At 53.3% G+C, this 14,359-nt stretch overlaps 1 protein-coding gene across 1 annotated transcript in view; it reads right to left on the bottom strand.

Annotated features, from left to right (window-relative positions):
* The window catches only part of LOC101526509 (S phase cyclin A-associated protein in the endoplasmic reticulum), a 238,417-nt gene that overhangs the window by 14,509 nt on the left and 209,549 nt on the right, over positions 1-14,359 (bottom strand). The window contains exons 21-22 of the mRNA XM_058665271.1: positions 13,511-13,748; positions 8,022-8,171 (exon numbers count right to left, since the gene is read on the bottom strand). Coding sequence (XP_058521254.1) covers positions 8,022-8,171; positions 13,511-13,748 — 388 coding nt within the window. The remainder of the gene's footprint in view (positions 1-8,021; positions 8,172-13,510; positions 13,749-14,359) is intronic.

The following is a 14,359-nucleotide window of genomic DNA, read 5'->3' as shown; positions in this document are numbered from 1 at the left end:
AGCACACAGGGTGTGTTTTTACTTAAGAAGGAATGAGAAAAGTCATGCCATAAAATATGCCAAGTCAGGGGTGGTGTTAAGCCACTGCCTGTGATGCCAGCAGCCTGTGTGAGACAGGTTCTAATCCCAGCTGCTCTACTATGGCTCCAGCTCCCTGCTAATGTACCCAGGAAGGTCATGGAAGATGGCCTGAGGGCTTGGACCCGTGCCACCTACATGGGAGACCTGGATGGGGTTCCAGGCTCCTGACTTCAGCCTGGCCCAGCCCTGGCTGTTGCGGCCATGTAGGAAGTGAACCAGCTGATGGAAGATCGGTCTCTCTTGTGGCTCTCCCTCTCTGTAACCTATGAGAGTCTTTAAAAAAAGTCAGCTGATAATTCTCAGTGTTTATCCTGATGTTCTTACCCAGCTTCTTTAGGACAAGAACCCTGACCACTCTCACACACGTGTGGGGTACCAGAGACATCACCCCTTACATGGCTGTGTGCCTGCACACACACGTGTGTAGGTGCATATGTATACGCATACATACATGCATGAGTGTAGATGTGTGTGCATACATATGCATGTATGCATGTGTGGGGGGAGTGTGTATGCCGGCAGTGGCCGAGTGGACAGGCCTCCCCACACAACTGTTCCAGTGGCTTGCTGGGGGGACCAGCATCGCCAGCGCAGGGCTCTCGGGCTAATGGACGTGGGTGCAGAGCACGGGCCGAGCAGTTTTCTGGCTGTGACTGAACAGCTGCCAGAGACCAGGGATGCATTCCATGCAGCGTTTATGGGCTCGCCAGTGCTCGTCTATGACAATTTTATTTAATCATAAAAGTATAATAGTAGTCAAATCTTTTTGTAGTTTCGCTTTACTGCTTTCTCGAGTGAAATAAATGGTCTCTCAGATTTCTCCTGCTTTCATCTCTCTGCTCTAAGTACAGTTGGAGAAGGTTCCAATTAAGGCCCATTAAGCGCTCACATTGATTCATGTGTGCTGCTATCCGGCTCCTGCCCCAGCGCAGCCCTGTGCACCTCGTGGCCATCTCTGGGCGGGGTTTCTGGTGCAGCTGCTGCCCACGCGCAGGAGGACTCCTGTGGCAAGGTGCTGACAGGCACCTCCTCCTTGCTGCCTTCCAGACTCGCACGTGGCTGTCACCTGTCAGGGCTGCCTGGCAGCAGCCGCTGGGACCTGCGGGCAGGAGCTGGTGGTTGGCCATAGCCAGACCGATCCTTCCTCGCTCACTGGAGCATCCCAAGTGCCCTGTATCTTTTGGGTACCTGGAGGAACCTGCAGGCAGCGGACATGGGGCTGTTCCCAGGTTCTTGGTAGTTAAACATAATGTCATTGGCGTGTTCATGTGTGCGTTATGTCTGCTCTGGGCCATGCAGTATGCTCATTTTGGCATGCATGAAACTTCATTTATGCTGCAGAACGACCTCACGTAGTACTGTCAATCAGATTCCCATTTTTAAGTTTCTCAGCGTTTCATTTGATTGATGTGAGTGTGTAAACCGCCCCCCAAGTGCCTGCAGCAGCTGGGGCTGGGCTAGATCTCCTGCTCAGGAGGGCGTTAGGACGCTGACTGCTGCCTCCCAGAGGGCATGGTGGGAGGCAAGCGGAGTCAGGAACTAGAGCTGGACTTGGGCTGTCCTGTTTACTGAACATAACCTAGGAAGTAGTGGGGTTATGGCCACCACAGCGAAGTCAGCTGAGGTGCAGGGTCTAGTGACATGGTCAAGGTCTCAGGGCTCAGCAAGAGGACCCCAGAGGCCTTGAGGCCAGCAGATAAGAGTCTGCGTTCTGATGTGCGGTGACATCCGACGCCCGGTGTCACCACAGAACCAGTTCAAAGCCTCAGCTACAGACAGCTGCAGGTGGGTCCACTCAGACCCCTGTGAGCAGTGCAGTCCCAGATCCAGCAGAAGACCTGTCAGGCTTGGGGGTGGGGTTACAATTTGGGGAGCAATCGCCCAGATGGGGGTGTTCCAGGACAGGTGGATCCCCTGGTAATGCAGTTGCCTTGTCAGGTCAGGAAAAGGACCGAAGGTATGCCTGGGACACTTTCAAAGCACCCTTCTGTAGAAATACTTGCCAAAACAATGTGAGAAGCACAAGATCTTCCATCAGGATTCTGGGAAGTTGGTACTGTGTACTAATAAATAACCAAAAGTGCTCTGTGGTCAATCTGTGCTTTCTCACTCTAGTTGGGTTGTTTACTACAAGTTTTTTTTTAATATGATTTTTTTTTAATTGGAAAGGCAGATTTACAGAGAGAAGGAAGGACAGAGAGAGAAGGTCTTCTGTTCGCTGGTTCACTCCCCAAATGGCCTCAATGGCCGGAGCTGAGCCAATCTAACAACAGGAGCCAGGAGCTTCCTCTGGGCCTCTTATGTGGGTGCAGGGTCCCAAAGCTTTGGGCCATCTTCTGTTGCTTTCCCAGGCTACCAGCAGAGCCGGATGGGAGTGGAGCAGCTAGGACATGAACTGGTGCCCATATGGGATGCTGGCACCATAGGGTGGAGGATTAGTTTGTTGAGCTACGGTGCCAGCCCCACTCACTGGAAGTCTTACAATGTGGGTGGGTTTATGGTGCTGCTTAGCTACATTGGAGGACCTGGACTTGATTCCTGGAATATGCGCTCTGCTAATGTAGACCCTGGGAAGTGGCAGTGACAACTCAAGAATTTGGGGTCCCTGCCACTCATGTGGGAAACTTGGATGGAGTCCCTGGTGCCTGGCTTTGGCCTGGTCCAACCCCAGCTGCTGTGGGAAATTTGGGGAGTGAACCAGTGATGAGAGATCTCTATGTCTCTCAAATAAGCAAATCCGTAAATTTTTAAAAGTCTTACTATGGGGCCCAGCATGATAGCATAGTGGCTAAAGTTCTCGGCTTAAATGCGCCAGGATCCCATATGGATGCCGGTTTTAATCTCGGCAGCCCTGCGTCCCATCCAGCTCCCTGCTTGTGGCCTGGGAAAGCAGTCAAGGATGGCTCAAAGCCTTGGGACCCTGCACCCACATGGGAGACCTGGGGGAGGCTGCAGGCTCCTGGCTTTGGATTGGCTCAGCTCTGGCTGTTGCGGTCACTTGGGGAGTGAATTATAGGATGGAAGATCTTCCTCTTTATCTCTCCTCTTCTTTGTATATCTGACTTTGCAATAAAAATAAATAAATCTGGAAAAAAAGTCTTAGGATGTTTAAATCAGAAATCATCTTTAATTTGGCAACTGTTTTTTGTTCTACTTTTGGCAACTCCTTCTCCCTCCCCCTCCACTACATTTTTCCTTGGTGTTGTAACATTGAGAGGAAGTTAGTTCCAAAATGGTTATATTGTTGAAATTCCTGGGCTCTTCCTCATACAAGATACCTTTCAACTGTCTGAAAGGAACCGTAGCTGCCACACAAAGAAAGCAAATACAGGAAGCTCAATGCCTGGGTGACAGCTAAAGCTTGGGCTGCCAGCCTTGGAGCACAGACAAGCCCGTGCACTCGCCCTCTCCAAGCCCTGAGGGCGTGCCCACCCAGGACCCTCGGCTGCCTTGGGGAAAGACAAAGAGAGGCCGCCTGAGCAGAGAACAGGTCACCTCCAGAGGTTCCAGAAGCTGGGATAGGGTTAAGAGAAACTGACTCTCCCAAGCACATCTGTGCAGGCCTGGCCTACAGACTGGCTGGAGTGGGGGATGCTGCAGGTAAGCACAGCCGAGGATTTGGGTTATTCTCAGACTTAGTAAGTCTGAGAAGGGCAGAGCCCGTGGCTCAGGCATGCTTCCCTGCTCAGCGCACCTGCTCTGACCCAACTAGTGACAGAGATCCTTGGGGTGCTTGGAAGGACCCCTCTCACAGGAGACGTTCCCCTCTCACAGGAGACGCCGGCCTGGCAGTCAGTTATGGACCGAGACGCACTCAGAGGTGCTTACCCCCAGCACAGCTGTCCGCCGGCAGGCAGGCACAGTCATCTGTCATCTGAGTTAATTTAATTATCAGCCCTCATTTAATTACCCAATACAAAATGTAAATAAAGTGGAGGGCTGACAGCATATACTAATTACGTTCATTATAATAATTAAATGGGAAGGAGAATGGAGAATGCCATAAAACAGGGAGGTTTTTGATTAAAACAATAACATTTTAATTAGAGCTGTGGTCCTGTAGATGCAGATGACTGGCTATGGCAAGGAGAGGGCGGGACTTCTATTATCTTCTAAAGTCACCCTTGGTATCAAGGGGCTTGTGCCTCCTGTCAGCAGACCATGTGCCAGTCCTGGCTGTGGAGTGGCTACTAATGCAGCAGACTCGGGCTCAGGCTACAGTGAGATTTCAGATCACCTGCCTCCCCATGGACAGACGGACCCTGCCCGCTCACCAGACTCCTGACTGATGACATGCCAACATTAAGTGAATTGGGCACCGTAATTCCTCCCTGTGATTTAGAGAAAGTGGCAGACTCCCTAAGGGCAGGGGGAGGTGGGGTGATGAGGCTGGGCTTCACCAGAGCCTGTCTGTATTGGAAGTGCCATGGCCACGGCTAGGAGGCTAAGGCTGTGAGGGCCAAGGGCTCCCCAGTGCACCCAGCTGGGTTTTGGGGGATAAGAAGAGGATGCAACTAGAATAGCTTCGAAATGAAGACAGAACATGTCCCATGTCTACCCGGCTGCCAGCGGGCATCACCACCCTGCCTAGTTGTGACGGTCAGAGCCCAGCCGTGAGCCCTGGCATCTCGCACTGCTGGAGCTGGCAGAGACAGCTTCCGAGGGCAAGGCCTGAGGGGGCCTCTGCTCAGGGCATTGGCCTCAATACCTTCTGTGAAGTTGTTAGCCATACACGGCCATGGCCATGTAGTGCTAACAGAACCTGGAGCAGTGTGAGCAGGTTCTGAGAAACCACAGGGGGCCTGGGGTGCTGGTCTGGGTGTGGTTCTAGGCTCATGGCGCTCACAGGGTAAGGAACACACAACAGGTATAGCCTCAGACCTAGGCCTTGGCCCTGGGTTGTGCGGCCTTCGCTATCCATCTCAACAAAATATCCCCGTGGGGACAGAAGGGCCCAACATAGCCACGCAGGGGAAAGGGCCACTCCCGCCATCCCTTAGCAAGCGGCACAGCTGGGCAGGAACCCAGGTCCTTGGTGCTTTACCCCTGGTAGTTCATTTGTGTTTGTAAAACATGGCTGGAATTAGCTCACACATGTGGCCCAGAAGCTTCCGGGGAGCAGGGTGAGGGCAGCCGGGCTGCTTCTCAGGGTGCTGACAGCGGGTGCTCCCCACGGTTCCCAGAGCACACTTGAGCAATGGCTGGTGGCTGGGGCAGTGGGCTGTACCTGCCCTGCTTACGCAGCGTGGGACACAGAGGAACGCAGGCTGAGCTGGGCCTGGCAGGGCCTGATCCCCGTCCTGGCCTCCCCATGGGACACAGAGGAACGCAGGCTGAGCTGGGTCTGGCAGGGCCTGGATCCCTGTCCCAGCCTACCGGCAGCTCACTGTTACTCAGGGGCTTACTCTGCTGCTGAGAGCCCCAAGTTCTTGTTGACTGGGGGGCAGGGGGCAAGCTTATTTCCTGTCCTCACACCTCAGCAGGCAGGAAGAACAGCACAGAGGAGCCCACAGATGGAGGCACTGTGCTTAGAAATATGATCACCACAAGGTGTGGTGTCTCTGGCCTAGGCCCTGCCTGTTTTTTTTTTTTTTTTTTTTTTTTAAAGGATTTATTTCCTTATTTGAAAGGCAGAGAGACAGAGACTTAGAGAGATCTTCCATTTGCTAGCTCACTCTGCACCAGGAGCTCCCTCCTGTTCTCCCATGTGGGCGGCAGGGGCCCAAGCATTTGGGCCATCACCTGCTGCCTCCTAGTTGCACTAGCAGGAGGCTGGATCAGGAGTGGAGCAGCACGGACTCAAACTGGTGCTTTAACATGCGATGCAGGGAACCGCAACGCTGGCTTAGCCACCCAGTGCACCACAATGCCCTCCCTTCCTGGTTTCTGTCTATCTCTTCTTTGCTTATTTCTGTGCTTTCTAAACACATTTTTTTCTTCTCATAGATCATTGCATTACAGCAACTGCCCAGGACTGAAACAACCTCTCTGGCCTTCCCATAAATCAGAAATGGATGTGGAGTATTACAGTCAGTCCTGCTGGGAAGTAAGGTGTAGAAACACAAAGTTTTCTAGATTCTTCAGAGTGAGCAACAGCTCCTACTTCACTGCACCCTCCTCTGCCCCAGCTAAGATGAGACAAGACCCTGGGCCCCGCTCCTCACTATGCTCTGTCACTCCACCTGCTCTCTTCTCTTCCCCTGGCTCAGCAGCCTCTCTCCCAGGAGGTCCTGCCTGAAACGCTGGCCCAGGTCCTCGCCCACACTGGGATGCCCAGTGATGCCTTGGTGTGTGTTGCCTCTATTGGAGGGAACAGTCTAGCCTAGCACCAGCAGCCCGCATAGAATCCGCACAGTTCTGGGCCAGCTTGTTTATTACAACATGGCTGGGCTCAGCAAAAACTGTCCACGCATCCCTGTGTTGGGATGTGCCCAGCAAAGCCTGGCCGTACATGGCAGCTCCTCAGCTCCTGTCAGGACGGCAGGATGTGATGACGTTTCGTAAGCAGTGGGACTAGGAAACAGTAATGTCCACGCAAGCAGTCATGGTGCTACCTGCATGACACCCACACTGGGATTCTGACATAGTGGCAAGGGGTGAAGCCGGTCACGAGGGTATCAGAGTGTGACCTCAGCCGCACCATGGTGGTTGTGGAAAAGGACCTGGGAGGGAAGGTACCAGAATGTTCACTGCACATGGTGGAGGGAAGAACTATGATCTCCCCCAGGTGGTCACAGTGCCCGTCAGCTGTCCCTGGGGGACAGTGGCGGATGCCTGGGCTGCTCGTGCCCACTTGGGGCCAGCGGGGGAGGCCTGAATCCTCTTCCTCTGGCTCCTCCCTGTGGTGCTGCCTGGGCTCACAGGGTGGGCCTTCTGACCCCTTCCACGGTGCAGGCTGCCCAGCTGCCTGGGCCTAAGAACCGTGGTGGATAAATCCAACAAGTAAACTTGTTAGTTTCCCAAGATGAGGATGAGTTGTGGAGTGAAGGTTAAGGGTCTTTCAGAGGCCCCTTTTTCTTAGCAACAGTCTGTACAATGAAGGCTGCTGAGTAGCAGGAAAATGAGGTTGTCAGGAGTTACAACATGACATGTTAGCTATGCTCTAAGTTGGGTTTTCAAAATCAAAAAGAATGAGACTTTTAAAAATAATTATTTTTACAAAGTTGATAGAGGAATTTCTGAATTCTTAAAGCAGCAGGAACATGGTTTACAAATGCAGTCTTCCCCAAACACCCAATGGCCAGAGCAGTTATAAGCCAAGCCAGGGGCAGATGTCTAGCCCGTGTCCCCCTGCAGCCCCTGGGCTAGGTGCTGGCTGCTGGCCCCTGGGCACGCAGACCCTGAGGGTCTTTGTGTGAAGATGGTATGAGCGATCAGGTCTCTGCCACTGAGAGAGACCCCAACCGAGCTCCCAGATCCTGGCTTCAGCCTAAACCAACCTTGGCCCGTGTGAGCATGGGGTGTGAAACTGCAGTTGGGACAGCTCTGCTTAGTCTCCACTTTTCTGCCTCTCAATACATACATACTAAATAAACAAAATGAGTACACACAGAGCCAACCTGCTAGCTAGCCGACCTGAGGAGGAACGGTGTGAGCACCTGCCTGTGGGGGGCCTTCTGGCTGACCCCTTGGGCACAGCGAGCCTCAGGACAGACTCCCCAAAGCAAGGCGGGTGGGAAACCGCTGTGTGATCAAAACCACAGCCCCGAGAGCTGGGGTAGCAGCACCCTGGAGGACGGGGGAGATACCTTTACAGCCTGGAGCAGCAGACCCCTACCCCCATCCGTCCCTGTGCATCCAGGGCTGAGCGATCTCTCTGGAAAGAAGATGCCAGAGGCACCTCCCTGGAGCCTGGTAACGCTCCTCACTGGACAGATGGCTTCCAGCCGGCCAGCCTGCCTTTTCTCACTGCCGCCCCGCGTGCTCTCTGGGCCTCTTACCTGGTTATCTGGGTGGTTGACAGTGAAGTAGCCCACACAGACGATGACCTCGTGGAGGAGGCTCTCGCAGGAGACCTGGCTGCAGTGGCCCAGCAGGGAGCTGGCCATGTGCCGGAATGCAAGGGACAGGCCCTCTGCCCCTACGACAGACTGACAAGAGATGAGAGTGTCAGGACCGTCTGGCCTGGCGAGGCCCAGACCCCCATGCCAGGCCTGGCCCCTGGTGCTTCCTGCCCACCACTGGGCAGGCCCCTGGCATTTCACAGGGCTGTGCTCAGGGGTTCATTTGTATCATTTTTTGACCTCTTGTTTGGAATCATGAAAATATTCTCACTGTCAAAAATGAAGAAAAGTGTCAGAATTCACCTGTAACCCTGACATTCAGCTCTTTTAGCGAGTCCCTTTCTGAATGGAAAACACTAAAATAGTCCATTGCTACACAGATAATACACATAGAGGTCTAACTAGTGATGGTTAAACTGATCATGGAGAACAGCAGTGACAGGTTAGCATTCAAATACACAGCCTTGTAGGGCAGACCCCCTAAAGTATGGACACAGCAAGATGAGCCCCTACTCCCCAAACCACAGAGCCCAGCAGCCGGCCGTGGGGCTCTGGGATCCTTTCTCCAGACAGGCGGGGGGCTGTCAGCCATGGGTGACTAGGGAGGAGGGCCTGGGCCCGTCTGCACAGCCTGGAGCTTCTATTTAATAAACATGTCAAGCAGACGGAGCGACAGGAGGGCAAAGGGGAGAAGAAAGCCCGCAGGATGCGCCCTCCGCCCGCGGGCCGGTGGGGAGAGGCAGCCTTGTCCCAAGGCCTTGGTGGGCTTGAGCCGGGTCAGATCGGAGGCAGCTTGGGGGCTCCACTGAGGTCACATCACCCCAGGGACCGGGGGTGGGGGACGACAGTGCGACAGGGCTTGCACACTGAGTGCTCCTAAAAACTGGGATGGCACTTTCAGAATGCCTTCTGTCTCCCCTCTGTGACCCTGGGACGACAACAACAACAACAAAACCCAGCGTATTCAAGCCCTGAACAGACTCGGGGGTGCTCAGCCCCTTTAAATCAACCAGTGACCTCCTTCCCAGCCCAGCCCTTATTTAATTAGTGGTGTTCATTGTGTTGCGACCCAGCGCCCTCCAGTTAACCTTCACTGATAAGAGCAGGTCAGGGGCCATGGAAGTTTGAATATAAAAAATTAAACCAATTTCTCAAGGAAACTATATTTCCTTTGTGGCCAGTTGTTAGTTGCCAAGTGGCCGCATTGATTTGTTTCTGGAAGCCACCTTCCATTGTGGGAACTGTCAGAGTGCATGCGATATACAAGGGCCCTGCTCTCCAGGCTGCCGAAGCAGGCATGAACCCACAGCAAGAGCCCACTCCTTGCTGCCAGGGCAGAAAAATGTCCTGATAGCTCTCTTAGTCTACAATGAAGCAGAATCCGCAAGAACATTCTAACAGCTAACTTTGTGTACCTGTGGCCTGGCCAGTCTTGCACAGAAACCACCCGGGGTTTCCACACAGGGGCAGCAGCCCTGGGTCAGGCCACTTGGTGCCAAGCTTTTTGATTCTGCACAGGCAAGGCACAGTGGGGAAGATGGGTACCTTCCAGGGCTAAGGAGCTCACGGCTCCTGAGTGCCCACTGCATGCCAGCAGGCCTTCAGGGTGACCTACGTGAGCCACCAACAGTCACACTTTCATCTCAGTCTTGGGAGACAAAACACCTTGGAGTTTCGTCGCAGCACCTTGGAGCGTGATGTCTCCACGCCTCCCAATAACAGCTTGCTCTGCTGTGAGGCACGGGGATCATATGTTTCTTTCTTTTCTTTTTAAAGATTTCTTTATTTATTTGAAAGACAGACTGAGAGAGATGGAGAAAGAGTTCTTTCATTCTATCTGCCGGCTCACTCCCTGCAATGACCATAATGGCCAGGGCTGAAGTTAGGAGCTTCTTCCAGGTCTCCCGCTTGGGTGCAGGGGCTCAAGCACATTGAGCCATCCTCTGCTGCTTTCCTAGGTGGATGAGCAGGGAGCTGGATGGGAAGTGGAACAGCCAGGACTTGAACCGGCATATGGGATGCCAGCACTGCAAGTGGTGGCTTAACACACATGCCACAGCACTGGCCCTCTTCCTGACTTAACACATAGTTTTTGAAATTTCCCTTCTGAAATGTGAGTTTTTAAACGATTTTATTAATTAATCTGAAAGTTAAAGTTATAGAGAAAGAGGGACTGGCAGATAAAGAGAGAGAGGGAGAGAGACAGAGACAAAGATCCGCCAGCTGGCCTACTCCCATGAATGGCTGCAATGGCCAGGGCTAAGGCAGCTGAAGCCCGGAGCAAGCTGCTGGGTCTTGCACATGGGAGAGGCCAGGGCTAAGCCAGGTGCCACGTACTGGGTCTCCCACATGGGTAGAGGGGACCCGAGCCCCTGAGCCACACTCCATTGTCTTTCCCTTGCACAGTAGCAGGGCGCTGGATTTGAAGTAGAGCAGCTGGCTCCCATATGGATTGGGGCATTGCAGGTGGTGGATTCATCCTCTACACCACAGCACTGGCCTGACACATAAGTTCTGATGAACATCACATGAATTACTCTATCATGTCTATCCAGAAAATGGTACTTTTTAGGGCTCAAGTCCACCCAAGCCAGTTATCTGTAGGGACGCATGTGTTACCTTAGCTTGCTAAGTGTGGCAGATAATTTAAAAAAAAATCACACATTTCTAATAGTTATCCCATTGGAAGGCGGGCCCATGCCGTCACCCCTTACAAATGTTCTGACTGACAGGAAGTGGGGCCAGAAGTCTACTATGCAGCTCTGGCTTTCTGGCAGCTTCCTCTGAGTACAGGCCTACTCAGAGCCCAGACCCCGAGCGGTTTGAGATGCTCACATCCCTGAGAGCAGCTATTGGCAGCTGCTCTAACCCAGAGTCCAGGGGAGCCTACTCTCTGGGCCATTCCTGCCGTCAGGTGAGCGTGAGGCGAGCTCCACAGGCAGCTCTGCCTTCCCCGGGCCCCTCCTCTCTAAGTGCTCACGCGTGAGCAGAGATGACGGTGGCCTTGACAATGGACTCACGCTCTGTGCTCTCACCAAGTGGCTGCGTGTTGACTGCCCACGCCTGTTTACATGGAGGAACGTACCTGGCACTGTCAGGTCATCCTCTGCAGGTGCACTAAAGCTCCTGGCACTGGAGAGTGGGCACCTGGGTCCCTCGTGTGTGGACGTTCATGGGTCTGCAGCACCCAGGTTGGCAGCGAGGCCTGACACCATCTGTGGAACTGCAGGACAAGCGAGGCCCCTGCAGCTCTTGCAGTCTGTGCTCTGGCTAAGGGCAAAGGGTACCTGGCCTCTGGCCTGGGCTGAGAATGACGAAGAGGGAGGCCGTATGGGCTAAACTAGAAGGGGACAGGAGAGGAAGAACAGAGACAAGCAAGAAGGACAAGAGGAGGGACAGAATTAAGAGGGAACGAAGGAGGGGGAAGAGGGGAGGGCCAGGACTGGGGGCCTGTGAGGCAGGTGAGAGAGGTGAGAGAGGTGAGAGAGGGTACCGCCACGGAGCGCAGCTGTCTGACTCTGAGAAGGGCTGCCCAGCCTTGTGCTCTGGCACAGGAGGCTGCCCCGGTGGTGGGTACACGTCAGGCTGGGTCTGGCGGGGCCTCTTGTCCCAAGTGGGTGTGAAGGACTCCAGCAGACAACTTGGGATTTTGGCCACTGGGTGTGCCTCAGGGCCCGCTGGAGGTCAGTGTCACCCTTTGTGAGTGTGGCCACACCCTGTGGCACTGGGAGGGGTGGTGGAACTGTGGATCTGAGCTAGAGGCTGGTTCACACGCATCCCCTGCCTGGTTCACAGCCCAAACACTGGTCATGAGACTCGGGAGAGGAGAGGTGAGGGGCCAGCTGGTGAGCATTTGCCTTGTGTGGCTCTACCCAGCTGCCCAGGGTGTGCTCAAGAGAGGCTGGCTCGGGCCCGGCGGCATGGCCTAGCGGCTAAAGTCCTCGCCTTGAACGCCCCGGGATCCCATATGGGCGCCGGTTCTAATCCCGGCAGCTCCACTTCCCATCCAGCTCCCTGCTTGTGGCCTGGGAAAGCAGTCGAGGACGGCCCAATGCATTGGGACCCTGCACCCGTGTGGGAGACCCGGAAGAGGTTCCTGGTTCCTAGCTATGGATCGGTGCGCACCGGCCCATTGCGGCTCACTTGTGGAGTGAATCATCAGACGGAAGATCTTCCTCTCTGTCTCTCCTCTCTGTATATCTGACTTTGTAATAAAAATAAATAAATCTTTAAAAAAAAAAAAAAAGAGAGAGGCTGGCTCAATGGCCGAGGACAGGGAACCCTGCTGGCCTGCAGGGGTGTGCTTGCCAATTGCCTTCCAGGAGCAGAAGGGCAGGTGCATGCGCACTACAAAACTGGACCTCTGTCGCCAGTGACAAAACACACGGTGGCTGGGTTTGCTGCTCTCTCCCCCTTTCCCTCTGGGCACAGCTATTTGCCCTCATCATGGGCTCATCAGCTGCAGAACTCACTGGATGGTGAATAAACTGAAAGAGAATTTCTACTCCCTGGGGCTTGTTCTCTTCTAAAAAAGGTGAAGTGCTTTTGGAAATTAAGTTTCTTACATACCAAAAAGGAAAAAAAAAATCCAACTCTTAAGCTGACAGTCTGATATTACAGAATAAAAGCAATTTTTCTTTTAAACTACAAAACTAATTTATAGGAATTTTCACATTTAACTATATGTGCTACACTGGACAGAAATCAGTTAAATCATTCACAGGAAGTCCCTATTAATCAAAATAACTTATCCAAGTTTGGTTCTGTTGATCACAGCAAACCATCACCTTCCTCCATCTAAAGGCTGATGGGATAATAACACTCTACTCAAGGAATATAAGACAGGGAGTTTGTAAACTGCAGTGTGCTCCAGAGGATGGGCCTCAGGGCTGCACAGCCATGGGTATGAGCTCTGGCCAGACCACATGTGACCCTGCCAACTCCTCCATCTGTACAATGGGTGTGATGTTTCACATGACAGTAACAGGCATAAATGTGGAAGCACAGAAGAGAACTGATTAACGAATCTAAAGAGTTTCACATGCACGTGTAATCCAGGCATTTGTGTCGTAGTCTATTCACAGGAGTTTATGTGTTATGTTCTAGTCCAGGGAGGAAATTCGTATCATAGGCAAGTGTCTGGCACAGCATCTCCCGTTCCAACTCCAGCCTCTGCCTCTGGCGTTCAGCTCATGTGCACCGAGGCAAACCATGGTGATGGCTTAATGGGCTGGATCCCTGCCTGCCACTGGGAGACCTGGCCTGAATTCCCAGTTTCCGGTTTCAGCCTCAGCTTGGCTACTGTGGGCATGCGGGAGATGAACCAGCACATGAGAAATCTCTTTCTCGGCCCTTGAAAATTTTTAGACTAGTTAAAAAATAATAGCCCTTGGCTGGCTGACAGCAGCACCGCCTGAGTTCAGTACCTGGAAAGTGGGCAGGTCGAGGGCTGCGAAGCTGTTGAAGAAGCGCAGACTCTGAATGGCCACCTGTACCGTGTGCTGGCTGTAGCTGTCCTTGGGGGTGGCTGAACTGGGGTCGGAGACGGTGCCGTGGAAGAGGACACAGTACAGCATGTGCAGGACCCCAGCCAGGTCCGTGGTCTGTAGAGCAGCTGTCAGCCCCGTGGGATCCTGGCGGTTACTGTCGAATATGCCATGCGACCTGACAAAGGAACATTCAGCTCTTCGATAGGCATCTAGTTGAAGGATGTTAACATTTTTATAGGTCAAACGGAACAAGACAAGCAGACCGTTAAAGGCAAACCATCTGAGTTGTGTAATGAGGTAACAAGAAACCTTGAGGAACAGACATGGCTCTCCCCATCACATGTTCTCTGGCTTCCCCCCGCCCGCCAACACCCCAGGGAGACTTGGCAGGGCCAAACTGAGCGCTCCACGGCCATAGGCCCCCCACTCTGTTGGCTGCCTAGGTCTGTGCAAACCAGACAGCGTTGACTGACCCAAAACGCCATGGTCATCTTTCTGGACACACACAGGGACTTGTATCAGGAGCAGGAGCAACCAGGAAAGCAAAGGGTCTTGACGGCCTGACCACTGTGGTGGGGAGACCCTTAGCGGCTTTCCAACGCATTGCTCAGCCTCTAGGGGTCCCACCTGGCAGGGCAGGCGAAGGCTGCATGATATTTGTACATGTCATCAAATGTGTGTGGCAGGGAGTGCGACACAGGCAGCTATATGGGTCACACAGTCCGTCAAGTCCACAGTAAGATACAAGGGTCAGTGAGTGTTGCCCTGTTCCAGAACTGGACCTGC

The sequence above is a fragment of the Ochotona princeps genome, chromosome 6 (genome assembly GCF_030435755.1).
Source record: "Ochotona princeps isolate mOchPri1 chromosome 6, mOchPri1.hap1, whole genome shotgun sequence".
In the NCBI taxonomy this organism is placed as follows: domain Eukaryota; kingdom Metazoa; phylum Chordata; class Mammalia; order Lagomorpha; family Ochotonidae; genus Ochotona; species Ochotona princeps.
The sequence above is the reverse complement of the archived record's forward strand: the minus strand, read 5'-3'. Positions and strand labels throughout refer to the sequence as shown.